At 44.7% G+C, this 26,557-nt stretch overlaps 1 protein-coding gene across 22 annotated transcripts in view; it reads right to left on the bottom strand.

The window, feature by feature from the left end:
* Positions 1 to 26,557, bottom strand: part of MAPK8IP3 (mitogen-activated protein kinase 8 interacting protein 3) — a 68,885-nt gene that overhangs the window by 19,574 nt on the left and 22,754 nt on the right. For 4 of the 22 annotated variants that reach the window (XM_083412506.1, XM_083412517.1, XM_083412508.1 and 1 more), the window contains 14 exons: positions 25,049 to 25,292; positions 24,602 to 24,701; positions 24,367 to 24,485; positions 19,699 to 19,710; positions 16,798 to 16,815; positions 10,880 to 10,937; positions 9,742 to 9,894; positions 8,744 to 8,825; positions 6,211 to 6,362; positions 5,312 to 5,368; positions 3,112 to 3,282; positions 1,967 to 2,126; positions 1,306 to 1,401; positions 190 to 351 (listed from right to left, as the gene is read on the bottom strand). In XM_083412506.1, coding sequence (XP_083268632.1) covers positions 190 to 351; positions 1,306 to 1,401; positions 1,967 to 2,126; positions 3,112 to 3,282; positions 5,312 to 5,368; positions 6,211 to 6,362; positions 8,744 to 8,825; positions 9,742 to 9,894; positions 10,880 to 10,937; positions 16,798 to 16,815; positions 19,699 to 19,710; positions 24,367 to 24,485; positions 24,602 to 24,701; positions 25,049 to 25,292 — 1,584 coding nt within the window. Of the gene's footprint in view, positions 1 to 189; positions 352 to 1,305; positions 1,402 to 1,966; positions 2,127 to 3,111; positions 3,283 to 5,311; positions 5,369 to 6,210; positions 6,363 to 8,743; positions 8,826 to 9,741; positions 9,895 to 10,879; positions 10,938 to 16,797; positions 16,816 to 19,698; positions 19,711 to 24,348; positions 24,486 to 24,601; positions 24,702 to 25,048; positions 25,293 to 26,557 lie in introns of all 22 variants that reach the window. The other 18 variants (XM_083412507.1, XM_083412520.1, XM_083412509.1 and 15 more) reach the window with 15 other exon arrangements.

Raw genomic sequence — 26,557 nt, 5'->3', positions numbered from 1 at the left:
AAATCCAGTATTTATATCTCCTGTAGAACCACAAATGCTTCATTAAAAAAGCATGGTGAATGCCTAATTGATGTTAGAGTGCATGATTGTTGCTTTGCTGTGTATCCAGCTTATGAAAAATAGCTCAGGAAGTCACACTTAAATGCATAAGCAGGAAAGTGGGAGAAATGGACAGCTCTCCTCCCCAACCTTTTTCTTTTCCGGTGATGTGTGATTACTCTTGGTGCTCTCTCCTTCTGCTTCTCGGTCGCAAGTGAGAGGGTCACATCCTGGATCTGGTTTCTGCCCATTTCCAGTATCTGGTTCCACAGGCTTCCAACCTGTCAAGTTGACACCAGCTGCACACCACAACTAAAAAGACAAAGAAAGGAGTTTGAAGAAGAGATTTTTTTTGTATGGGGCGGGGTAAAAAGAGGTGAGCCACTTGGCATGATTGATCATCTTTGCAGTATCTTTGTTCTCAAATATGATCTGCAATAAATCAGAATTCAGCACAAACCCAATGATCCATCCTAAGGGAATGCTGCAAGCAAGGGTACAGCTCTAGAGACCTCTGTGCCACTGGGCCTCCAGAACAAAGGTTGATGAGTCTTGGGAATGTGAACCAGCACAGGAAACATACTAGATGCCCGTGAAAAGGAAACACGACTATATCTATCCAAACCAGGGCTACTATTATCTGTGTAGAAAGCTCCCATCACAGGCTCCTTCGCTCCATCAGAATCTGGCATGGCTTGGCAACCCCAGATAAATCAGGAAGAGGAGGAGGAAAACAGAGAAGGAGAGATAAAGGGTGGGTGCTGTAAGGCTGGCACCTGGGAATGGAGGGGAGAGCCCCTCCCTTTGGAACTCTAGATGTCAGAGAGGGAGAAGCAGATCTGCTGGCTCTCCTCTGCCCCTGGTGGAATGTAGAGCATCATCAGGGAAGTGGGAGGACTTTGGCCAGCAAGAGGATAGAGAAGGAGCTGGGGGTGGAGCTGGAGGCAAAGGGGCAGCACACAGACTCGTTGCCAGGAAACAAGCACTGCCTTCACAGCTGGAATCAGATGCATCCTCCCAGATGAAGTGTGCATCATGTGTGTGCACAGCAGACTTGTAGGGCAAGAGAGCTCCGAGAGTGAGCTTGCCTTGCCTTGAAAAGCTTGGCAGGAGGGGAGCGGCAACTGTTGGGACATCTTCGTCACTTCTGTTCGACAAGTAGATTATTCGCATGAAGGTATGCCTGAACTTGTGACGCAACATTCAGCAACGACAGAACTATCTGCTAAAAGAAATGGGAAGCTTTTGCACATATGTGACACTTACCTTCATGGTAGGGTCCTTTTCCACTAGTGGGCGGCAATATACAGGCACTGGGACATTTTTCATCCGGTTGTCCTCTTGGCCACCATTGGGACTCAGCTATTGGGGACAGAAAGGACAGGACGTGATTCAGCTCTCAACCAAAATGTGATTTCCAGCTGCCAAACTGAGTAAGAACATAAGAGCACATCAAAGGGCCATTTTCTCCAACAACCTGTTCCTTTCAGTGGCCAACCAGGAGAAATAACACACACACACATGTGTGTGACACACATGTAACACACATGTGGCAACTATAAAGCTATCTAGCTCATATGCTAATAGACAATTTTGATAGTGCCCACAGGTTAATTGTTGGCATCCATCTGTCTCAAGAGACAATGAAGTGCGCCTCTGGAGGTGAAGTCAAACCACTGAGTTAGCAGCACTGAAGTGACTTCCGTGGGGTGCAAGCCTGGGCAATGTGTATGGCGGTCCTGGGTCGCCCAGACGATTGTGTACCCCCTCTCGGCCTCAATGATGTTACAGCATACGTATTTTAATGACTGCATTTTATTCTTGCTGTAAATCAACACCAGGACTTTTGTAGTTGTTGTGGGAAACATTTCCACAAATTCAATAAACCGAACTTCACCTCTCTTGCCTCTCGGTGAACGAGGCCTACCTGCTTGTATTTGGCAGGCAGGCTCCAGCCACAGGCCTGCAAGCGACCGTCATCATTCCGCACGTGCTCCCGGACTTGGCGGTACTGCTCGCGCTTCTGCTCGCGACGTGCGGATGACGTACAGTCACTGAGGAGAGACGCAACAGTGTTACTTCTCAATCTATGGTTAGAAACGAGAGGCAGAGGGTCAAGGAAGCATTGCCGTGGCAGCAGAAAGACAGAGATTCACGGAGTGAAAGGAAAAAGAGAGAGAGTGGTTGAAGCTTAGTCAATAATAAACACAAAGCAGGGGAGGAAAGCTATGGCAGTCAACCAAGGAGATCTCCTACTATATATTTTAGAAAGTATTTTTTTTAATCTGTTCTCTAAGCATTTGGACACCTCTTCAGATAGCATGGCCAATTTTTGCACAACAGATTCTGAAACCAAGACGCTGGGTTTCTTTTTTCTAGGTTTGGATACACTTGGACACCATTTTGAATCAAGAAGGTGGAAGGAACCTTTCTGAGCTGCACTGATTTTAATTATTGATTCCCAGACTAAACTGATTGGGGGTGGTCCTTAGAATTCCTGAGCAACACTGGGTGCTAAAAATCCACCGAGGATGAAAATCCATCCAAAAAGCATTCGTCAAAACCTTAGTTCTGTGGGAATCAAAGATAGGCCCTTTTTACTATTAGGGTTGTGATGTGCTATTTAGTTCTACTCAGAGGTCCATTGAAACGAATGAACATGACTAACCCAGGGCTATTATTTTCATGGGTTTACTCTGAGTAAAAATAACATTGGAGGCAATATATAGATATGTCCAGTTTATGCATGTCTTCCTCTCTTCTTTGACAAGCATGTTGCATTTTTCAGGGCAAATATTTGAATAAATATTAACACGCAAAACGTGTTCCCCTCTTTACTTTGATGTGCTTCACTATCTTGTTCATTCTTAAGTTTTCCCTGAAATATTGTTATTATTATAAAGTAATGAAAAGGAGATTTGCAGGACGCTGGATTCCAAGCAGCCACAGACTATGTCCAGCCTTGTCAAAATCTGGTCAGCACATGCTTTGAAGCTATACTTTCTGGGTTTCCGCCAAGCAATTAGGACAAGCCACAGCAGGAACTTTAGCCAAAGTGGTCGATGAACTCACTCATCCGGGAAGAACTCAAGGGTGCGATTCCCAGCAGAGATCTGGCACATAGTGTGGCTACGGCGCTGGCTGAACCCAGCTGCCGTGGGAGATTTGTAATGGATGTTCACTGATGGGTAACTCCTTTTGGCAGGTGGAGGACTGGAGGAGGAGCTGAACAGGCGGCTGAAGCTGGGGAGAAAGAAGGAAGCCAAAGGTGTTAAATCATGAGTTTTGTATTGTTAATCCCAAAGAAGAAGAAAAGAGGTAAAGGTAAAGGAACCCTTGACCATTAGGTCCAGTTGTGACTGACTCTGGGGTTGCGGCGCTCATCTCGCTTTATTGGCCGAGGGAGCCGGCATACAGCTTCCGGGTCATATGGCCAGCATGACTAAGCCGCTTCTGGAGAACCGGAGCAGCGCACGGAAACGCCGTTTACCTTCCCGCTGCAGCGGTACCTATTTATCTACTTGCACTTTGACGTGCTTTTGAACTGCTAGGTTGGCAGGAGCAGGGACCGAGCAACGGGCGCTTACCCCATCAAGAAAAGAGGTACAGGAGTATGAATTGGGGGGGGGGTTATTTGTGTGCATTTTAATGAGAAACTACCTAAATCACGCTTCTCAGACCCAATACACAAATCGAAACACAGCAACCCTTTGAAATTCATTCTTGGAATTTTGCAGTGCATTTCTCCAACCAAACAATGTGTAAAAAATGCATAAAAATAGATGTTATCTATTAGTGAAGATAACATACAAAATACTTAGTTTTGGAAAAACTGCTTGCAAAAATGTGCATATTAATCAAAAGTGTATCCAAAAATATATATTTATTAGGAGAAATGTGCACTAAAATGCTGATGCGTATTCATGAGGATTTTTTTTAAAGTGCAAATTGCAGCAAAAATGAGGAGAACTGAATTTAAAATTGGAAAAATGAGAAACAGAAAGAATCCTAAATGGAAGTTACTGGACAGTTGCTCCAACTAAACATTAGAGAAGTTCCTGACATGGGATGAGGCAAGGAGTTGTACTATGTTTGGGTTTTAATGGGAGAGCATATTGTGCAAGAATAAATTTGGCACTTCATCTGCTGTTTGCATGCTTGAGTCTGAAAATGATCAGGTGGGGAAACTGTGGTACTCCTGATGTTGTTGGATGACAATACCCATCAGCCCCAACCATTGTGGACAATGCTCAGGAATTATAGTTCAGCAATATATAGTGGACGCGGGTGGCGCTGTGGGTTAAAGCCTCAGCACCTAGGACTTGCCGATCGAAAGGTCGGCGGTTCGAATCCCCGCGGCGGGGTGCGCTCCCGTCATTCGGTCCCAGCGCCTGCCAACCTAGCAGTTCAAAAGCACCCTCGGGTGCAAGTAGATAAATAGGGACCGCTTACCAGTGGGAAGGTAAACGGCGTTCCGTGTGCTGCGCTGGCTCGCCAGATGCAGCTTGTCACGCTGGCCACGTGACCCGGAAGTGTCTGCGGACAGCGCTGGCTCTCGGCCTATAGAGTGAGATGAGCGCACAACCCTAGAGTCTGGCAAGACTGGCCCGTACAGGCAGGGGTACCTTTACCTTAATATATAGTGGACCAGAGTTTAACCCTATCCGAAAGCCACATCTTCTGAACTTGAAGACCCCATCCATCCAGGGTTGCTGGAGGATGTGAAGCAGCACACTGCCACAACTGCTCATCTTTAATATTTTATTTATTCCCTTTGATTGAGAGGGGTCTTGGCAAAGTACCATCTTGGGGGGCCCTTCTTTACCTGGCATTATGTTAGCACCTTGGAAGCCATCTTTTTAAACTTCCCATAATGCTCTGCAGCACTCAACACAACGGTGTTCTGTGGCACAATGGGAAATTTAAAATGAGAGTTTGCAGCTACAGAGGACAGAGAAGGATGGTTAGGTGATGTGCTTTTTGGAAACTCTTGAGCCCCAGCAGCTACCCGAAAGTGCTGGGTGTGTTGAAGTTGTCTTCACACACCCTCATCTGATGGAATGCGCAAGGTTTAAACATAAAGAATGTCAAGAGGCAGCACAGGCTATCTGTCGCACCAGTGATATTACCTCCCTTCTCACATCCAAATATGCAACTTTGTCAGTAAAAATGAACTGGTAGAATTAATGTGCTTTTACTTGACTGTACAGAAAAGTCTCTACTGCACACGTCCTTCTGCATTTCACAGTTCACAAGCAAACACACTACTTACAATTGCCAAATAGTAGATTTCTTTTTCTCCTGGACAGAAGGGTGCTCCCGAGAGGCTCTGTGAACAAATACAATAGATAATTATTAAACAGCTGGACAGATGAGCGGACAAAAAAATGGCAAAAAAGGTTAATTTGGGGATCTGAGGACTAGTATGCCTGTTGGTTTCAGGATTCAGCTACAAATGACATCTGCAATGAAGGCCCAGAAGCAAAAAGAAAGGGAAAGCCTTGAAACAGTTCCAGTAAATAGAATTTTTATAAATTTGTAAAAAAAATAAAAATGAGCATCCATATAAATAATTATAAACGTACATCTTCATTAGGCATGCCGGAACAAACCCACAATAAAAACCTTATTGTGCATAGAATATACTTTAATGCAACAACCCTCACCTAATCATAACACAATCCAACATAAACCACATCATACATAACTCTTGCACACTACAAAAGCGAGCAACTATTTTATTTTATTTATATTTATTTGTTGCTTTTCCCACGAAAGTCTCTCAAGTTACTTACAATGCAAACAAACAAACCCCACATTAAAACCAAGTATATGAACAAATAATAATAGTCACGGGTTAAGGCTGCAATCCCTAACCCAATTACATGAGATGAAGCCACATGTAAAGGCTATAATTGGGTTTTTGCATTTCTTCTTTTTTAAATAAACACTAAGATTCTTGAGGTGCTAGAATACATTTAGACCTAGCCAATGAGAGTTAGAAACCCACTGGGTTTTTTGCGTGATGCTGAGGTGATCAGGGTGTTGAATTCTGCGTCTCACGCAAAATGACCACTGGTACTCCAGAACCACAGAGCACCTCTAGCCCACCTGCTAGGTTCCTCTCAACACTTTTACGATGCTGCAATAATAAAGCACACACCCCCATACCTGATCATCTCGGTCCACCTGACAGCCTCCTGCAGCTCCATCAACCTCTCCTTGTATTGGTTGCGCTCCATCAAGACCCGGGCCATCTCCACGCGGGTGAACCGCCGGCGCTGAGCTATGGGAATGTTGTCCTGCAGAGGGGAGGAGGACGGCTTCAACCAATGGGAAATGGAAGGGGATTAAGGTTAGTAAAGCATGAAGCCAGGAGACTAAAGCAACAATTGTTAGCTTCTTCCAGGTGTACCCCCCCCCCAGTTAATTTTAGCAAAGAGAATCTAACTACAACTTCATATAAGCGACGAAAATGTGACATCTGGAGAAGTGATGAGCGAAAAGCTAATTCGTGTTCTGCAAGCCTCCAAGGTAATGCTAGTTAGCATCCAAGTCTAACTAGCCTGCCGTTAGGAGCGAAGTGTTAATATGGGTTAGGCAACTCATATTAAGCCCATGCATAGCCAAACTTCCTGCAACAGGAGGAAGCCTAATTTGTAAACAGTGTAATACAATGCAAAAGTGGAGGATTATTTAAGGGAGAAGGCAGAAGTAACAGTCTTAACAGTGGCCAAAGCAGTAATGCACCCGTTGCATGAATTCAGTCTTATTCCTCCCCCTGTCATGATTCATAAAGATTGCCCATCTTTCTATATATATATATATATATATATATATATATATATATATATATATATATTAATAAATTGGGAATTTATATGCTTTTGTAAGCTTTTTTGTTCACCCTTCACATTACCAAAAAACCAACTCGTAATTTCCCCCCGAAACCATTTCAAAATTGTTCTGGAGACCTGGGGAGGTAATGACATCACAGACTAGACAACAGGCAACTACCCAGAGTTTCTTTTCCCCCAATATGCCAGAAACGTACAAAGCTCTAGTTTCCCTCTCCCAGAAAATAAGAATCATAGAAAAGAAGAATCATGCATGTGTAGATCAGGAAGTCAAAAGTGAATTCAAGCAATCTCTGCCACTCTCAAAAGTGCTATGCCTGTCTTCACCCGAAGATCAGAATGAATAGGTAATTCTACATCAGAACTAAGGGTGCCTGCATGGGCATATCAACCGCATTAGCAAGTCAGCACTGAAACACACATTAGTAGCTCACAGGATTAAAATCAGCCTGCCTTTCTCTACAAAGAAGTCCCCAAAACACATGTGGTGGGAGACTGAGGGAAGAGCTGCTTATTCTATTGCGGAAGAAGGTTTGGACCTTCTTACCCAGCATGGCTGAGCTTACCTGGTCATACTCATTATCTGGATGATTCTCTGGGGGAGATCCCAGTGACCACTGACAGCATAGAGAGAAGGGACAGGTTCGAAATGCGGCCCCTTTCATCCGTCCCAACAGTAAGTGCTAAAGACTAATGGGCTGCTGATCAGGAGGTCGCAGGAAGCATTGCTGGGTAGCTAGGAGACCAGCTAGAAGAGCTAAAATACACACCCAACTTTGTCATACACTGCAAAGTTTAGGGAGGCATTTCAGCAACAAGGAACGTGTATGTGGAGGTTGTGTGTGTCAAGGGGAAATGTTTGTCCCACGTATCAGCATGGCATTCACACTCACCGCAGATGGTTCGTGTAATTTTTCTGAGAAGCTCCTTGTAACCCAGAAGATGAGCGAGGACAGGACACACTACTTTCTGTTTCTGCCCTTATCCTAAACTAGCTTTGGGGATGATGTCATCAGAGCGATTGCATGGGAGCAGAAAGCAATGTTTTCCCAACCTCATTCTGATGGAATCTTCTGGGTAGGAAGGAACATGGTGCTCAGCAGTAGTGAGAGATGTGATTGCTGTTGTCCCGCAACTTTCCCCAGTGCAAACCTTCTCTTTAAAGCTCAATCAGAGCAAACAGCAATTTGCGGAAAACCCGAACTGAAATTTGCTCTGATTGAGCGCTAAAGAGCAGGTTTTCATGGGGAGAAGCTCCAGGGCAAAAAGCAAAAAACAAACCCACACTTTGGACATAGAGCTTTTAAGTGCGGACTTGGAAAGAATGGGGCAAAAAGGAAGAGTGGCTAAACCCTGATCTAGGAGGACCAGTCACCTAACTGCAGATAAGACAGCTTCCTATGTTCCTCCTCATGTTAGCATGTACAAGGGAGATTTGGTTTAGGACCACAAGGAGGGAGGCAAAGACTTAAAGTCCCCTACCTTCCCCATACCAGAGACTATTTGTGGGGGGGGGGCACACATATGTAAGGGTAATCTGACCCTAATGGTGCAATCCTAACCGTGTCTACTCAGAAGCAAGTCTTACTGATCTCAATGGGGCTAAGGTAAGTGGGGTTAGGACTGCAGTGGCATCCAGTACTTCCATTTTGATATGATTATACCCAGGCTGCGGTAGTCATGGATGTGGTGACAACCCAAAAAGAACAGCCTCTTTGGGCTGCCCCACACACCTGAGGATGATAAAATATGCACTTTGGTGTCAGTTTTCAAGTAAGTGAGGAAGAAAACCCCCCATTCCCGCAAAAAAACCCTCCTTCCCTAGGCATTTTAATAATGTAATATACCAATTCTGTACAGAGATAGCTGCTTACATCCTCCACCTCTTCTTTGGGCTCTCGACGGGCAACGATCACTTCGGATTTCACTCTAGAAAACAGAGGAAAGAACATCAAAGAAAGGAAGAGGCTAAACAGCAGCCCCTCTTGGCAGGGGTACGCTGTCCTGGGCCTCAGTTGCTCACTAGGGCTGCCATCTTTCAAGAAGTGAAAATCCAGACACAAACAAATTGTTGAAAAATGCCAAAGTTGTTTTTGAGAAATGACCCAAAGAATTTTTCAGTTATTTTGCCGAAAATCCAGGACAAACCGCTGCTTTTTAGAAATCCTCTTCCCCACCCCACCCCCGACATCACCTGCGCCATTGAAATTTCGGTAATGTCCGGGAAAATCTGGATGCATGGCTACCCTAGCTAGGCCATATTGTTACATTTGCTACAGAAAGCGTATGAGGTGAGGGGAACATCTGGCTTTATGTGAGCAGCCCAAGGCAACAACCAAGGATAAAACACACACACACACACACCCCAATCCATATATGTAAAAAGAAGAAGACAGTAATACTTCATTCTGAACCCCTGCTCCCCCCAAAATGTAAACTGGACCACTTTTGGTAATAGTTACAAAGGTGGTGGTGGGGGATTTAATACAAGAACAATAATGAGAAGCAAGATTTGTCCACCTCGTTTTTCACACAGCAATATTCACCTGAGTTCTTTGTTTGAGTGTGGCATGTAGAGAGGGCCATACCAAATGTGATACGTACAGAAGGACCACAGCTGGGTCTCCTGCAGGTTTGCTTTTGCTCATGAAGATCTGGGATGTGGTGCTGTGGGAGGGTCCATTTAGCAGAGGGGTCAGGGGGAAAACCTGTGAGCCTCCAAGTGTTGTTGCGACAATAGCCAGGGTAGCCCAAGTGCTGCCCTACAGATCGCCTTGGAATCTAGCACCCATCAGCCTTCTTTTTTTGTCCCGAATGACTTGCCTACACATAGCAGGACACTCACCTTTTCAGTTCCTCTTCGAGTTCCTTGATCCTAGCTTCCATCTTAGCTTTCGCTTGCTTTGCTGCTTCAAGCTCACCTTTCAACACCTCTTGCTCCCCGGTGAGCTGGTCTACCTTTGCAATTAAATCGTTCTTCACTATGTTCAGAGCATTTCTTTAGGACAGGGGAAAGGAAAAGAAAAACGTATGTGCCACAGCAGATAGTGAGGTGGATATCATCATTTTGGTGGAAGAGTATCTGCAGCAGAGAAGTATCAGTGCAGCCTGTGATGAATATAGGGGAGGATTGAAAGCAATGCCTTCTTACAACCCTAGTCTAGAGGACAGCAGTGAGAGAGAGAATGGGCTTTTGGGTAGTAGGCTCTGGTTTCCCAGGGAATTTCGCCCTGCACCCGTTGAAGCAGCTTTTACTTTCTTAGGAATTGTTGTCGTGGTTCTTGCATAACAATATTTAGTTCCCTTGTCAATCATCCTTGTGTTGTGTGGGGGAAAGGGCGGTTTGTTTCTTCGTGATTATTGCAGATGCTTTTAGTAATAATAATAATAATAATAATAATAATAATAATAATACCTTTATTGTCAATGTACAACCTGTGTACAATGAAATTAACCGAGCCTCCCCCCCCCCAACACTCAAACTCATTTAGCACATTATTGTGGGTTTCAAATGTTATATTTGTTATGAATTTGCTGTTTTGAACTGCATTTATATGGATTTTACAGTATGGTAGGTTGTACGGAGACTTTTCTGTGGGAAGCACTGATTCTGTTGGCAGAAACCAAGTATGGATGTCTGCCTTTGTGAGATCCCCTATTTAATTTCTCACCACACCCCTAGAAGTGACCCCTTTCAGAAACAATTCTCAACCCTCTTAAGGACCACTGTTTGGAAGTTCTTCCTGCAATTATCAGAGACATGCTACTACCAACAGTGGAACACAGCCATCAAGGCTAGTAGCCACTGATACCCTTATACATGAATTTGTCTAATCCTCTTTTAAAGCCTTCTAAGTTGGTGGTCACCGAAATGCTAGCAAGCAAAGTGGCAACACACAAATGTCCTCTGAAGTCAACCATGTCCATGCCATACACCTAAGCAAACAAGCAAAGTGTTTCTAGAGCATGAGCTGGTGTCTTACTTTGTTTCCAGTAGCTGTGTGTTCTCCATCAACAGGTTCCCCACTTCTTTGCCCATCCCTGGAGGGGTGGAAAAGAAAAAATAAAACACGAGGCAACACACAATTTTGATCTGCACCCTTTGGAAAGATTTAAGCCTTATGCTTTGCTGGCCAATTCTTACTTAGGAGAAGCAGCCTCGTAGTTCGAGAGCCTGCAACGTATATGTTTTGCTGCACAGTGCAAAGCGCCACTCGCCCTGTCGAGGTCATGGAACAGAAGCAAACATTTCTGAAAACGCAGACGGATGCATTCACTCAAGTACAGAGACTTCCTTTAGGAGATGGGACAGAAGAAACAACTGCACTAAAATGGCTATTCTTAGGGCTTATCCACACTCAACTTTTGTCCCACACTTTCCAGGCAGAGATCTGTACATTAACACTCTAAGGTCAAGCAGTTTTTGTTTGTTTGTTTTGCCCTAAGCTTTCCCCACAAAAAAACAGCTCTTTAAGGTTGAACTGGAACAAACAGCAATTCAGGTTTTCTGTGGATTGACATTTGCTCTGATTGAGCTTGAAAGAATGGGTTTTCAAGAGGAAAGGTCCAGAGCAAAATAAAAAAAGGGGGGGGGGGAGTGCTTAGACCCAGAGCTTGAAATTGTGGACTGTGCCTGGAAAGAGTGGAGGAAAGGTAATTGTGCATAAGCCCTTAGACTTAAAAGCTGGACCCACCCCACTATAATATGTTAAAACCTTTTTGAACAGGCCCAGCCAATGAGCGAGTCACTCAACTCCTCTGTTTCGCACAACCCTGCTTGTTTTCAATCTGGATTCAAGAGCACAAGCCATGAGCACAGCGAGTTATTAGCAAAGTTCAATATTATGCACAGCTAATTTAGGGTAACGATTAGTGCAGGGGTAGAGAAAGTCCAGCTCATGCACCAATCTTGGCCTGCCGGGGAGTTGAATTTGACCTGTGAAGCCATTTCCCCAAAACCACACCACCTGTCAATCAGCTGGTATCACTGGGTGTTGTCAGCTGATGGGCAGGGTTCAATCATGCTGGGTGCTTCTTTGCATGTGTGATCCCTGTGGGGGAACATGCTAGCAAAGTAGAACACAACTAAACCCTCTCCACTTCAGTCCTGCTGGGTGCTGTTTGGCCAGTGCATTCCCTGCAAGGAACATACTAGTGAAACAGACCTCCACCCTTGCAGGTCAACTTTGATTCGTAGATAGAAGCCACTTGATGCAAGTTAAGAAAAGAAAAGAAAAGCCCTGTTGGCCTACCTAGTTCAGCATCCTGCTCTTATGGTGGCCAACTAACCACATGCCTCTGGGAAGCCCAAAAGCAGGACCTGAGCAGAACAGCACTCTTCCCACCAGCAGTTCCCAACAACTGGTATTCAGAGGCATAGTGCCTCCAACAGGGGAGACAGAAGCGTAGCCATCATGGCTAGTAGCCCTAAATAGCCTCATCCTCCATTAATCCTCTTTTACACCAAGTTGGTGGTCATTAATACCTCTTATGTGAGTTTGTCCTGAATCTTCCAACATTCAACTTCATTGAATGGCCCCAAGCATGATGAGAGAGGGAGAAAAACATCTCCTCATCCACTTTCTTCTGTTTATCCAAGGACCAGCTCTGATCTAATTCGATCATCTGTCACGTATTTCAGTCCTCCTAGTCACTAGTTTCTGGTCTCTAGGTTGCCAACGACAAAGGGAAACTTTAAAGACTTTGCCGTTGGGCCAACTGTTTCATTGGAAGTACCTAATGTCACACAGTGAAGCTTAACTGTCTGACTTCCCCTGAACTTCTATGCAGATTAGTGCCGCACCACTGTGGAAGGATCCAATCCCAGCTAGACATCACAAGGAAACTATCTCTGAAGAGGTTTGAAGAAGAAGAAGAGTTTGGATTTGATATCCCGCTTTATCACTACCCTAAGGAGTCTCAAAGCGGCTAACATTCTCCTTTCCCTTCTTCCCCCACAACAAACACTCTGTGAGGTGAGTGGGGCTGAGAGACTTCAGAGAAGTGTGACTGGCCCAAGGTCACCCAGCAGCTGCATGTGGAGGAGCGGGGAAGCGAACCCGGTTCACCAGATTATGAGTCCACCGCTCTTAACCATTACACCACACTGGCTCTTTGGTGGGTAAGGGAAGAGTAGAGGGGCTCGCTAGTGAGGTCAGCTCTGAAATGTTATACTGCTGTTATAAAAAAAAATCCCAATTGAGTCTTTCCCACTTTGTGGATATATTAGCACTCCATTTAACTATCATGTTGCCCCTTCCAAAGAGTGCTGGGAACTGTAGCTTGACAAGGGGGCTAAGAATTCTCTTACAGATCACTGGCTCCCCTCACAGAACTACACTTCCCAGTTTTGCAAGGACAGATGTGGGAAGTGACCTTAGTCTCCATAACTACTGCAGCAAGCTCCATATATGAGACTAGGCTGCCATTCCCTCCTCTCATCTTTTTAGTTTTATGGAGTTGTTGCTGGGAAGATGAAGGACAGGAGGAAGAATGAAATCTTACTATTAGTCACATACTCAATACACTTGTTAAACATGCACACTCTACAGCAGCTTTCCCCAACTTGTTGCCCTCCAGATGTTTTAGACTACAACTCCCATCAGGCTGGGGCTAATTACAGCTGTTATCCAAATCATCTGGAGTGCAGTAAGTTGGTGAAGGTAATTCTAGAGAAATCAGATCACTATTCCAGCTCTGTTCATCTGGCAAATACACTATTTGTGAAAGTTTAGATACATCTTGCACAAACTTTGGGTTTCCCCCCACATATGACATTATCCTAAACACACTTAGTAGGGCAGGGGTGTAAAACCTGTGGCCTTCCAAATGTTGCCGGACTACAACTTCCATCATGCCTGACCATCAGCTATGCTGACGGAGATTAAAGGGAGTTATGAATGTAAGCATATTTTGGGGGGACAACATTCATCACTTTATAATTGTTTGCGCTGAATTGCACTTGCCATTTTACTGCTCATTCCTTCAGTTTTGAGAGATGCTTTTGGAGTGCTTCACAATCTCTTTTTTTTTTTCTTTTTTAAACAACCCTGAACTTTTAGCACTTCTTTTTTTTAATCTCTAAGCTACCTTGAGTTCCATTGGGGAAAAGGTGGGAGATGATAGATAGATACATAGATAGATAGATAGATAGATATAGATAATATATTAGATTTACAATTTAGATGGCAGTTCAGCAGCACCTGGCAGGCCACAGGTTCCTCCTGCCTGGTTTGAACCCTTCTTTGGCTATTGCTGCTTTTGTGCATGAAAGTTGCCAATGCAGAACAGGAAGCAAAAAAGAGCCATGTCTAGAGTACGAATCCCTGCTTCACTGCAAAACTCACTGGGTGACCTTACGAAGGCTGCATACACCCCATACATTTAGAGCACATGGCTTTCCCCAAAGAACCTTGGGAACTGTAGTTTCCAGCACACCTTAACAACACTTCATGGGGTTCTCCGGGGGAATTCAAGTGCTTTAAATTTAGGGTGTGTTTGCAGCCAAAGTTAAGGAGAGCCTCCGTCCCAAATGTTGGGAGTGCAGTATAGGGGGACTAGAATTTCCTTCCATTACAGAATGGAAGGGAAATGTTTAGTTACCTAGTCTCATTTCAACTGTTCTCATGAACCCACGGATGCTTTCAACATTCACGCACGCATCCACTTCACACTGTGTAGAGAAACATGCTTTTACGCTGTTCGTTCTGCTTGCTTTTGTGGAAAGCGACAAACACACACTCAGTACAAATGAAACGCTTAAAAAAGAGAGTCATGGCAGTGTACAGGAAGTGAGAATACAGCACAACACACTCAGGCAAGTACACAGACTTTCTTCCCAACAATGAGATGGGACGGGTTGATGATGGCAGAGGCAAGTTCCCCAGCAAGAATGGCAAAGAAGCAGCAGGTGTTTTTTTTAAAAAAATAAAGTTAGATAGATATAGAGAAAGGAAAAATACACTACAACCATCAAGAAGACAGGAATAAATAAATCACTTCTGATGTTTCAGGCAGCATGAGATCTTCATACTGTCTATTGGGGCAGAGAACAAAAATACAAACTTAAATGCAATAATGGAGATTAAGAATCCCAATCTGAAGGCAAGCTATAGGCCACTCTGCACATTTCACGGACATTCAGTCCATTTCATGTAGACTCCACATGGAGGAACTGCCAAACCCAGGTACTCAATTTGTGTACCTGCATGACACATGCATGTGTTTCATTCCCACATTATGTTTCTTGGTGTACATTTGAAATAGGAGTACACTTAAAAAATGAAAGAAAGTGTGGCATGACCTTTTATATCCCGGCTGCTGGGAGAAGGGGAAATGTAAATAGCATCTTTTTTACACACTGATTTGCCAAGGTCTGCAGGTTGGGGGTGTGTGAATATTTCAAGGCACTAGCACCAGTTTTTAGGTGCCTGGGCAATGTGGCTGCAGGGTATTTTCTGTCCCTGGATAACTGGAGATACTTGGACTCAAAAATCAAAACATATTGCAGAGAGGCAAGGTCTGTTGTTCTTTCAGAAATAATGGAAATCATCCTGAGCCTACGGGATATAAGTCAGAAGTATGAATCCAGAATATGAAAATCACAAGACTGCATCAATCTATAACAGAGCAGAGAATACTGCAAGTCTCGCCCCTTTAGCAAATTTGTAGCCCTTAAGACTGCAAAAATAGGCTTGAAACTGTATGAAGAATGCCAGGTGGTTATCACAAGCATGGAACAGCGGAAGCTCAGATATCTGACAGTTAAGAGCAGGTGTCAATACTTTGCAAAGACCTTTGCTCAGGCCCAAGGCTATGAGTAGTTAAGTTATACAACCTGAGTGAATATATGCAGTTTTGCTGGCTTGCATCATTTTTACGTTTCTTTTTCTTGGCACAAGATCTTTTGGTGTGGTTTTGTTGTTGTTGTTGTTGTTTTGTAGCACAGACTACATCAAGCATGACAAACATAGGCCGATTTCAGAATCTACTTTGGTTTTTGCCAGAGCACTGCAGTCCAGGAACTGGAGCCAAGTACAGAGCAATAGCTGGAGGGTGAAGGCATGGCAGTTGTGCAATGCTGGATGTGCAATGGCAGTTCAGGTGGAGTAGCCAATTCCTTACTGCAGGACTGGATCCGGCCAGTGGGCCATATACTTATCTCCCCCACATACCAACTTTGGCCATGAAGCAGCCTATAAATTTGTCTAATAATAATGATGATGATAATTAGAATAATAATGATGATGGCACCACCTGCCAACATCCCCATGTTACCGCTTCAAAATACAGTTGGGAAGAAGCCACAACTGAGTGCTCCTTGCTTCTAGAAAGCTAGTGGTTCAGGTAAAAAAAAAAAAAAGGCCAGGGCTAGTCTTTTCTTCTGAATACAAAGTGGTTTCAAAGCTAAGGGTTTTCAAAACATGAAAAGCAGCACATTAATTGTGTGTCTGGAATTTTATAAGAAGCCCTGGCTCCCACAGCAACCTAAGTGAAGTGTGGTGGAGTCAATTGTGTATATAGAATATTTCCGTGAAGAGTGCTGTATGTGTTTTGTGTGTTTGTTTACAGTTCCCAGAAAAAAAACAAACCAGGAAATGCATTACATTTCACAGCCATATTTCTTGACCTGCATCCTGCAAGCTGTTTGAAACATCAAAGTGAATAACCACCTACATCCCCAAACATAAAAGAATCTCTCCCAAACAATGGGTGATGGGAGAATCACCTACTTCTTCTCAACAAAGCAACACCATCACCATCACGGGAACGAAACAAAAGAGAGTCCCGAGAAATCCCAGAAGAAAAGAAAGAGAAGAAGAAAAAAAAGGATGAAGAGATGCTGAATGAACAGAAAGGGGGAGGAGAACACCCATATGTTTAAAAAAGGCCTTGGCCTTACCAAAGAAATCATCCCGCACTATGAAAGTCATTCCATATGAGAAAAGAGGGGTGGGGTCAGGGGTACAGAAAGAGATAGGGACAAAGAAGAGAAAAATAGGGGAAGAAAGGGAGAGAAAAAAGCAGCCATTAAATACAAATCTGTAAACAGCAAATCGGTGGTGCTCTCTTAGCACGTACGTGCAAGGAAATTAGTTATGCTGCAGCAAGAACCACTCTCTGCCTCTGATCCAGCTAAGCAGGGAAGAAAGTCTCCGATTTTGAATGAATGAACAGATCAAGTTAGCAACTCCTGGTTCCATCCTTATTATCCTCCGTGGATAGGCAAAGGTCTTTTGGGCCTCTCATCCTCTACGGAAGGGAACCAAAGCAACAGCATGGATGGGTCAGGTTAAGGGGAAAAACAGGAGGAGAGGACAGTAAAATTGGGGCAAAGGGGCTGTTGGGAGACCCCGAATCTGATTTTCAGCTGGACGGATGCTTGGGAAAAAAGGCAGCAATCTTGGGTTGGCAGCAAATAATAAATATTTAAAGGAAATGAATCTATTTCCTATTTGCACTGGGCCGGGTCCAGTGTAAAGAGTTCTTCAGCAGAGGTAGACTGCTATTATCAAAGGAAGGGAACTTTTGCAGACACACACACCCCTTCTCTTTCTTTCTCCTTTGGTCAAAACCGGACACGTTTTTCACAAAGGATTGTGTTTACAAGTCATACAACTCAGTAATAAGAAGCCGCCTTATACTGAGTCAGATCATTGGTCCGTCTAGCTCAATACTGTCTACACTGATTGGCAGTGGCTCTTCAGGATTTTAAGTGAGGACGTTCTCAACCCTATGCAGAGATACTGGAGCTTGAACTCAGAGGAGTTTCTGCATGCAGAGCAGATGCTCTACCACAGAGCTATGGCCCTTCCGCAAACATTTCAAACATGACTACAATGAACATTTACATGTAAAAAAAAGCAATCCTACTTTCCCACCCTTACTGGGAGAGCCCTGGAGGGAAGTGTGGATGCTCCAGTTTCAGAAATGATACTAAGTGTGCACACCTAGTGTGCTCACAAATCGACAGGCAATCACGTGTGGCCAATAAGAATGGGGAGAAATTCAATTCAGTTCACGTTCAAAGGCAAATTTATCAAATTCACACTCTCCGAAACAATACGAAAGCAAACATAACTAACCGAAGTTTCCAGAAATTCCCTCTATCTACTGAAGCATTTCATAAACCTCTATCTTGTCCTTTGTGCTCCCTGAACCTTTGCCCATCTTTATCTTAAAAGCTCTGAAGCCTCAAATGCTTTAAGCTTTCTTTATATTATATATGAGGAAATGTTCCAGACCTGTCATGGTTTTGTTTCTGCTTTCTGCAATCTTTCCCAGTTCCAGGATATCCTCCTGAGATGGGGACCAGAACTGTATCCAGGGAAACTGTCCAGTCTGTACCACTTAAGCCATGGTGCTGTCAAGGCAGGACTTTGGGGTAGAGGCCCAGGGGCCCACTCAGCAGAATGAGCCCAAGGGCTTCCTAACGCAACAGGGCAGACTTTCCACATGCTGAAGGAAGTGGTGTCAATGCACAATGCAGTCATACCTCGGGTTAAACGTGCTTCAGGTTGAGTGTTTTCAGGTTACGCTCCGCGGCGACCCGGAAGTAACGGAACGCATTACTTCCGGGTTTCGCTGCTCGCGCAGATGTTCAAAATGATGTCACATGTATGCGCAGATGCGGCGAATCGCAATCCGCGCAGACGCCGGTTGCGTTTGCTTCAGAATGCGAACGGGCTCCGGAACGGATCTCGTTCGCATCCAGAGGTACCACTGTACCATCTAAAGAGCCACCCCACTCCAATAAGATCATTGTCTATAGAGAGCAGGGCTGGAGGCCCTTCAGATTTTGTTGGACTCCAACTCCCATCAGCCTCAGGCTGCATGGCCATTGGTCAGGGATAGTAATCTAGGAAGTCACCTTATACTAATTCACTTAGCTCAGTATCATCTATGCTGACTGGCAGTAGCTCTCCAGGTTTTCAGACAGGAGTATCTCACAGCCCTACCTGGAGATGCCAATGATTGACCCAGAAATAGTCTGCATGCAAAGCAGATGTTCTACCACTGAGCTATAGGCCTTCCATGTGATGGGAGGTGGAGGTTCAACATCATCAGGTTCTCCACCCCTGGTCTAGAGTCTTAAATTAGCTAACTGCACCACTGATTTAAGCAAGTTCATCTAGAAAAGATGCCCTTGGACCTCCAACACTTCTCCTTCAGCTAGAACTCTTGACTGACCATCTCAGCCTTTTCCAAACTTACAAGCTGCGAAACTTGAGAGCTCAGCCCCCATCCTGCAAGCACTGAGTCCCAAACCTTCTCTTACCCCCAGCAGCCATCCTGAGGGAGGGAAAGGACTAATTATTAATGGAATCAGCAAGATGGATAAACCTCCTATCTTTAGCTCACTCTCTGAATGAGGAACCCACACTTGGGTTCATTGCCTGCCCTAAAAGGAAGGAAAAATCCCACCTTACAGGAAACACGAAGTAACAGATGGTTCCCCACCTTCTACCCTAGGATTCAAAGAGGGAGGTAAAAAAAAGCAGATCGTGGAGTGAGGCTGCAAAAAGCCGGGGGTAGGGGTTAGAAATAAAGCTTACCGCAATGTAACATGTGAGCAAAAAGCAGAGAATGTTCAATTGGGTTTGGAACCTTAAGTCACGCAAGCCAATCAAACAAGGGAAAGGCGGGACGAAGTCCGCAAAGCCAACCGTGATTGGACAACAGCAGGGGAGTATCACACGTGTGTACCCACATCATTCAATTTAAAATTCAAGAAAGGGGGAAGGAGAAGGAAGAAAGAAAAATTGGAGGAAACAGAGAATCTGAACAGAGGAGAGATACACACCTGAAAACTCCCCTATGGGCCATGTCCAGCGAAGCACAGAGATACAGGATGGGGTAGGGGGGAAGGAATCGGGGGGAAGGAAAGAAAAAGAGTCAATCAGTGACCGAAACCAACAAAATAAAAAAAAATCTGGATTTTTTTAAAGAAGAGAAACAAAAAATTAACAATGATCTTGCCATTTCAATGTCAAAAGGCATGAAATAGTAAAGACAGGACCTGCTATGGACTGCAAATGGTGTGAATCTACATATGGGACATTTGAGAGTATGAGGGTGAGGAAATCACTCCCCCCCCCCCCAGATGAGGATATAAGTGAGGAGCCTGGAGACTTCCTACAAACCCCGACTTAAGCCTTGTCTTCTCAACCATGGCAAATGGTATAATAAAAACGTATTCTGAATAACCTAATTTGTTGGAATGCTTACGACCATCTGCAGCGCTCTATGTAGCCTTTCCAAAAATTCATGAAAGCTGGCACAGCTTGAGACCCACTAAATCAAACGCAGCCCAACAGGAATTGGATTATGGCCCTAATGCCTTAAAATGGAAATGGCCTTAACCCAGGCCTAACAGTTGATCAGTTTAGCCTAGTACTGTTGGCTCTGTCTGGCAGCAGCCCTCAGAGGGACATAGGAAGTTACTTTATACCGAGTCTGACCATTAGTCCATTTCTGCTCAGTACTGCCTGTAATGACTGGTAAGCAGCTCTCCTTGGTTTCAGAATAGGAACATGTGCAACCCCATGTTGGAGGTGCTGGGGACTTGTGCTGGGCCTGGGGGTAACCTGAGTAACGCGGTCTAGGTCCGATCCCGAATCCAAGGGTTCTGCGAGGAGTTAGTCCGGCAGGGCCAAGGAAGGACACGAGGCAGGAAACCAGGTAAGGTCAGGCACAGGATCACAGGCAGGTTCTGGCAAACAGCAACGTTGCTCCAGCAAGCCTTTTATCTCTGTCGGGGTAATGGCCGGTCCTGATCCCCCGGCGATTCTCCTCCCTGTTTCGCCCGGAGGCGAACACTCCTCCTGTGAGTACTCAGGTCTCTCCTTCTCTCAGACCTCAGTCTCTGCAGCTTGGGAGATGTTGGTGGGTTACTAGACCCAGAGGCCGCCTCAGCCTCTCCTAACCCAACTGGTAGTGGAGCAGCTGTAAATGATTGCCCAGCTGAAGGCAACAAGGTAATCCCCGCATCTGGAGCCAGGGCAGGCTCAGGCCCCTGACTCGGCCCAGCTGGTGTTTGTTGCAGGGAAACCTCTGCAGACTGGGGCTCTTCAGAATCAGGGAAACCTGTGCAGATTGAGGCAAAGGATCTGGTGCAGACTGAGACTCCTCTGGCTCCGAGCCCGAGTCCCAGGCCATCACAGGACTGAACCTGGGAACTTCTGCATGCTTTATCAATGAGCCACAGCTCTTTCTGGAAGCTGCCTTATACCAACCACATCAGGCCCTTGGTCCATTCAGCTTCACATTATCTATACTGACTGGAAGCTGCTTTCCAGGGTTTCAGGCAGAGGTCTATTCTAGCCCTATCTGTAGATGCCAAGCATTGAACCTGGGACTTTCTGCATGTAAAGCAGGTGCTCTACCAGTGGGCTATTGTCCCTGCTCATTTTTTTTTGTGAGGGGAATTGTGTACACTTGCAAGAAAAGCAGTAAAAACAGGAGGCTCCTTGAGCCGGCGGTGGGCCATGCGCAATGCTGGTGGGCTGCCTTTGGCTCAGTGGGATGCAAGCTGAGCAGGCCTGCGTGACAGTATTAAGCTCTGAATTGAATCTCCTCTGCTTTAAGATAGGCAATTCATAACACTTACCATTTGCACATCCTTTGGGTTCCTCTCATCACCAAATATCCCCTTTTAGTTGAGGTAAAAATAAGTTTTACACGCCAAAATAGTCTGGCCACCTAGAAGTAAAATTTCAGCTGTTGCCCTGCCCCCGCTCCCCCATTCTCTGAGGAGCCACAGCTATTCTTGATTGGCTAATCGCCCAGCCCTCTTAGATTCTGGTCAGATAATGAAAAGAAAAAAGATATTAGTCTAGCCATTACAGGGCTAAACAAGCAGCCACATCAGAACACTTCCTCCAGTGACCAAACTACCATTTCCTCCCATCCCACACAAACAATGCCCCTTGTTCTGGGTCACTGTGTTTGGGAGGAGGGGAGGAATGACAAATATCACATAACAATGGCGGCCACCAGTGGGAGAATCGGGAGGAGGGGGCGGGTCTGAAGGTGAATGTCAACCCTCCCACCCCCAGAAAATCTCTCCTCCAAATCCAAATGGCCACAGAAGCACAAAATTTGGGGGCATTTGTGTTAAGCCCTAATTTGATATAACCATTCAGTGGTATTCAATGCTAGTTCTACTCAGAGAACACCCCTGAAAATAACGGACATGATTAACATCTCACTCCATTAATTTTGATGGCTTGAATCCATCTACGCAGAGTACACCCTCTGAAATTAACACACCTAACTTAAGTCATGTCCATTACTTTCAGTGTGTCTACTATGAGCAGGACTAGCACTGGACACAATCCAATGGGTCTTCTCTAACTAAAACCTGAGCCACATTTACACATTTAAAGCACTCTCATGGCACCTTAAAACAGTCATAGCCCAAAGAATCCTGGGAACTGTCATTTGTTAAAGAGTACCGAGATTTGTTACAGAGCTACAATTCCAAGAGTTCCTGTGAAGAGGGATTGGTTGTTAAACCATTCTGGGAACTGTTGCCCTGTGAGGGGCATAGAGCTTTGCTAACAATTCTCAACACACTAAAGAAACTACAGTTCCCCAGAGCTCATGACTGTTCAAAGTGCTATCATAGTGCTTGTATGGGGTAAATGTGGCCTTAGCTGGATACAACCCATGATTTTTAACTGACTGTTGCCATTGCTTTTGGAAATACTGATTTGGTGTGCTACCCTTGAGCAGGCCAATGAATAAGTACAATATAAATTTAGCTAATGAAATAATGATAACGTAAATGGTGATACATGATCTAGCCGTGTTCAGTGGGAATGTTGCAGGGGAGAGGGAGTGAACATGTGGTAGTGAGCATGAATTTGAGCATGGAAATATATTTGGTGTGTGACAAGGACTCAAGATGAAGAAAGGAAATTAAAGTGTTGGAAGTGACAGCTAAATAAGACTTCTGGGCGTTGATAATTCTGCATTCTACTTTTTGGGCTATCAATGTAACACTTATTAGCTGGTCTACTTGTTCCTTTGCTTTTATTAGCAGCTTGGCAATATAGCAGGTAAACCATTTATTAATTTTATTTGACACTGTTTACTTCTCAGGGTCATTGTTGGCTATGTGTAGACTGCAATTCCTCACATTGGGAAGAAAAACTACAGGACACAATTCTGATTACAGAATTCCGTTTTCCAAAATCAGTTCATTAAAAAATTTATATTCTTTACAGTTGGGAAGCGGTATGCCTGAAAGGATGTGGGCAATATGTGGTGATATCTCAAAAGCAAAAACATAGGGCGAGATTTCCAGTAATAGAGCATAGATAGACATCTGTGCCCTACAGTGCCCTATATGGCTCCTCCTCCAAGTCTAAAACAGCAGAGTAAATTAGGCAAAATAATTTATGAAACTCTGCTTTAATTTGCATAATTTGCATAAAAGTCACAGAATTCTGTGGACTACATGCATATAAATGACAGGAAAGGAAAGTTCAACTAAACATTAGGAAGAACTTTCTGACGGTAAGAGCTGTTTGGCAGTGGAAACTCAGAAGGTGGTAGCCTCTCATTCATTGGGGGTATTTAAACAGAGGTTGGGTCGTCATCTGTAATGGATCCTTTAGTTGAGACTCCTGCATCACAGGGGGTTGGACTAGATGATCTTTGGGATCACATCCAACTCTACAATTCTATGATTCAGAGGGAAATGCCCTTTCTATTTCATCCCAATGTTTGCTGATCACATCTGATCGCCACAATCTCTGCATCTTATCTAGAGCAGGGGTAGCCAACACAGTGCCCTCCTGATGTTGCTGGGCTTCCATCAGCCCCAGCCAGCCTGGCCAATGGTTAGGGATGATGGGAGTTAGATTACAACAACCGAAGGTATTAACTTATGGTCTGTGCGTGTGGTTTGGGAGCTGCACGGCCAAGGAAAAAACAATGCTGTCCAGGGTTGTAAAGACTGCAGAGAGAATAATTGGGTGCACTCTTCCCACCTTGGATCAAATCTATGCTGTCAGGTGCCATAAGAAAGCGGCAGAGATAGCGCAGGATAGTACGCACCCTGGAAACGATCTCTTTCAGCTTCTGCCTTCTGGAAGAAGGTATAGGGTTATAAAGGCCAGGACTAGCCGCCTGAGAAACAGTTTCTATGCAAATGCAATTCTGGTTCTAAACGCAGCATAAGGGGTCTCTATAGTATAGTGTATTTTAAAATGGGGTTTCAGAGTTTTTAGGGGTTTTTGAATGTTTTATGTAGTTTTCCAGTTTCATTGTTCTGCATGGGACAATGACAATAAAGATATCGTATATCGGGAAGCTGTTGGCTATCCCTGCTCTAGACCATAAAGACTTGCATGACTTCTTCCAGCTCTTTACCTAATTATCTCTCCAGCTACTCTACCTCAAAGGGCTGTTGTGATAAATAAGATAAGAATTTCAAAAGCAGCACTCTTGAAGCAGGCTTTACCTAGGAGGTCTGCTCCTTCATCCACATCGCCAATGGCTTCCGAGCCAACTTCAGTAAGTTCCGTGTACAGCGAGTCGGTGTTGATGCCGAAGGCTTTGTTCACGATCCCCTGAGTAGGGCTGTCATGCAAAGAGAAAAAGAATGGAAATGCTGCAGACTGGCACGAAATGAATAAAAGCTGCATTCTGCACTCCTGGGCAGCATGCCTAAAGGAAGGGAATGTCTGCACCCAAACCTGTTTCCTGTGCGTTCCAGTCTGGGATCCTGGCACATGTCCAGCTCTGGAGTAGAATCGATATCTTGAAAATCTGACCCCTCATCGCTGCTCCCCATCCCTGTAGGACGGAATGCATAGTCAAGAAGACCAAACCAACATTTCAGATCAGAGGTAGGCATTTACACCTCCATTTATCAAGGAGGATATTGGTGACAACCCAAAGAGAACAGCAGAGATCTCATGCAGCCACCAATAATTCTTCATCCACACACACATCCACGCACTTAGCTAGGTTTAAGAGGCAGTCCATTGCTCAACCTCAGGCACCGCAATCTACTTGCAGCCCTAAAAATAAGGAATATGCTAATTTACACCATTATGGGATAATAATTCCTTCTTAGCATGTTATGTCCACATCTCACATTCCTATAGGAAACAAGTTAGAAGTTTCTCAGCCACCCATACCTATGCTCACATTCCTCGTCTCTTGGGCGACCTGGACTTCCATATTTCTACTATTCCGTTTCTCCCGCGACCGCTTGTTGTTCTTTGAGGTGATGTAGTCGTTCATGGGCTGAAGGCTCTCATTCAGGGGGGTGACAGCAGCAGAGGGCACGGACGAGGTGGGTGTGTTGGATTTTGTTCCGGTCGTGCTGGGCGTAGCAGCTGCCGAGGACTGTCCAGACTCAGACATTTCATCAGGCGGGCACTAGGGGCACAGCAGTTTCGAGGGGGTGGGAAGAGAAGGGGTGGGGAGGCAATCACATGCATCAGTTAATTTTTCCTCCCATTTACTGGCCAGCTGGCTGCCTTGTAGCACTGTGATATATGAGCACTATGAACTAAAAAGCCTATAACGGCCACTACAAAAATGAGGGCCAGTGTGGTACAGTGGTTTAGAATGTTGTGTCTGGACTTTGATAAACAGCCAGGTTCAAGTCTCCATTTAGCAATCAAGGGAAGTGGGTGCCCTCAAGCAAGTCACCATTAACCAAACCTACCTTGCAGAGTTGTTGTGAAGGATAAATTTAATTAGACCATACAAAAATATTGTAATTCTCCCAAGATTTTTAATGGCCCGTTAGCAGCTTTTAAGATTCACTGTGCTGCTTAAGAAAAGTCATGTTTAGTTTATGTGTTTTATTCTCTGATACCTCATATCCTCACGTAACATCCTCTTTTTTCCTTTTCCCTCCAGAACGCCTCAGATTTTTTTGTCCTATGTTTGGCTCACCCCTTGGCCTGAGTGCTTAATGGTGAATAATGACCCACAAGGAGCCACAATGTGTTGGAGGCCTTGTGTCATCTATGGGTGCTAGTGAATCCCATCTTCCTGAGTTATAATTTGACCCTTGCTTATTATATAAGGAACAGTCAACCACACAGTCAGAAGGCACCAAGGCTCTCTACTCACTAGACCACACTGGCAGTTGTTGCCCCAAAGTGGCAAGGTTCATAATTATGACCAAATGCTGGACTCATTTTTTAGGGGCAAATTACAGAAGAAAACAAGCCAAAGGATCCAGTCAAGGGACCATCACTAGTGACAGGACTTTTAAAAACAAGAGCACATACGAACATCTGAAAAGCAGTGCAACTGAAACAAAGACACACATTTACACAAAACCATACGTATTTCACCCAAACATCTGAAGGGCCACAGGTTCCCCATTGATGTTCTAGGACCATAGTACATAGTTCGTTTTTAGGAGACTGGATGAGGACCATATTTGGCCACTGCAGGAGCCACGTGGAGTCATCCTCCAGCTATCTTCACGGCTGATAGGAACCACTATGGGACCAGTGCCAGCAATGGACTAGCCCTGGAGGAAAGGGGACCCTCTTTTCTAGAGGCACTTCTGACTTCTACACCAAATCCCTGCCACTTAAGTAAGAACACAAGAATCACCGCTGAACTCTTAGCTTTCGTTCAGGCAATTTAGAGAATGGTGATTTCTTCAAGGCCAGAGGTGA

This window comes from Podarcis tiliguerta (genome assembly GCF_965153285.1).
Source record: "Podarcis tiliguerta genome assembly, chromosome: 14".
NCBI lineage: Eukaryota > Metazoa > Chordata > Lepidosauria > Squamata > Lacertidae > Podarcis > Podarcis tiliguerta.
The sequence above is the reverse complement of the archived record's forward strand: the minus strand, read 5'-3'. Positions and strand labels throughout refer to the sequence as shown.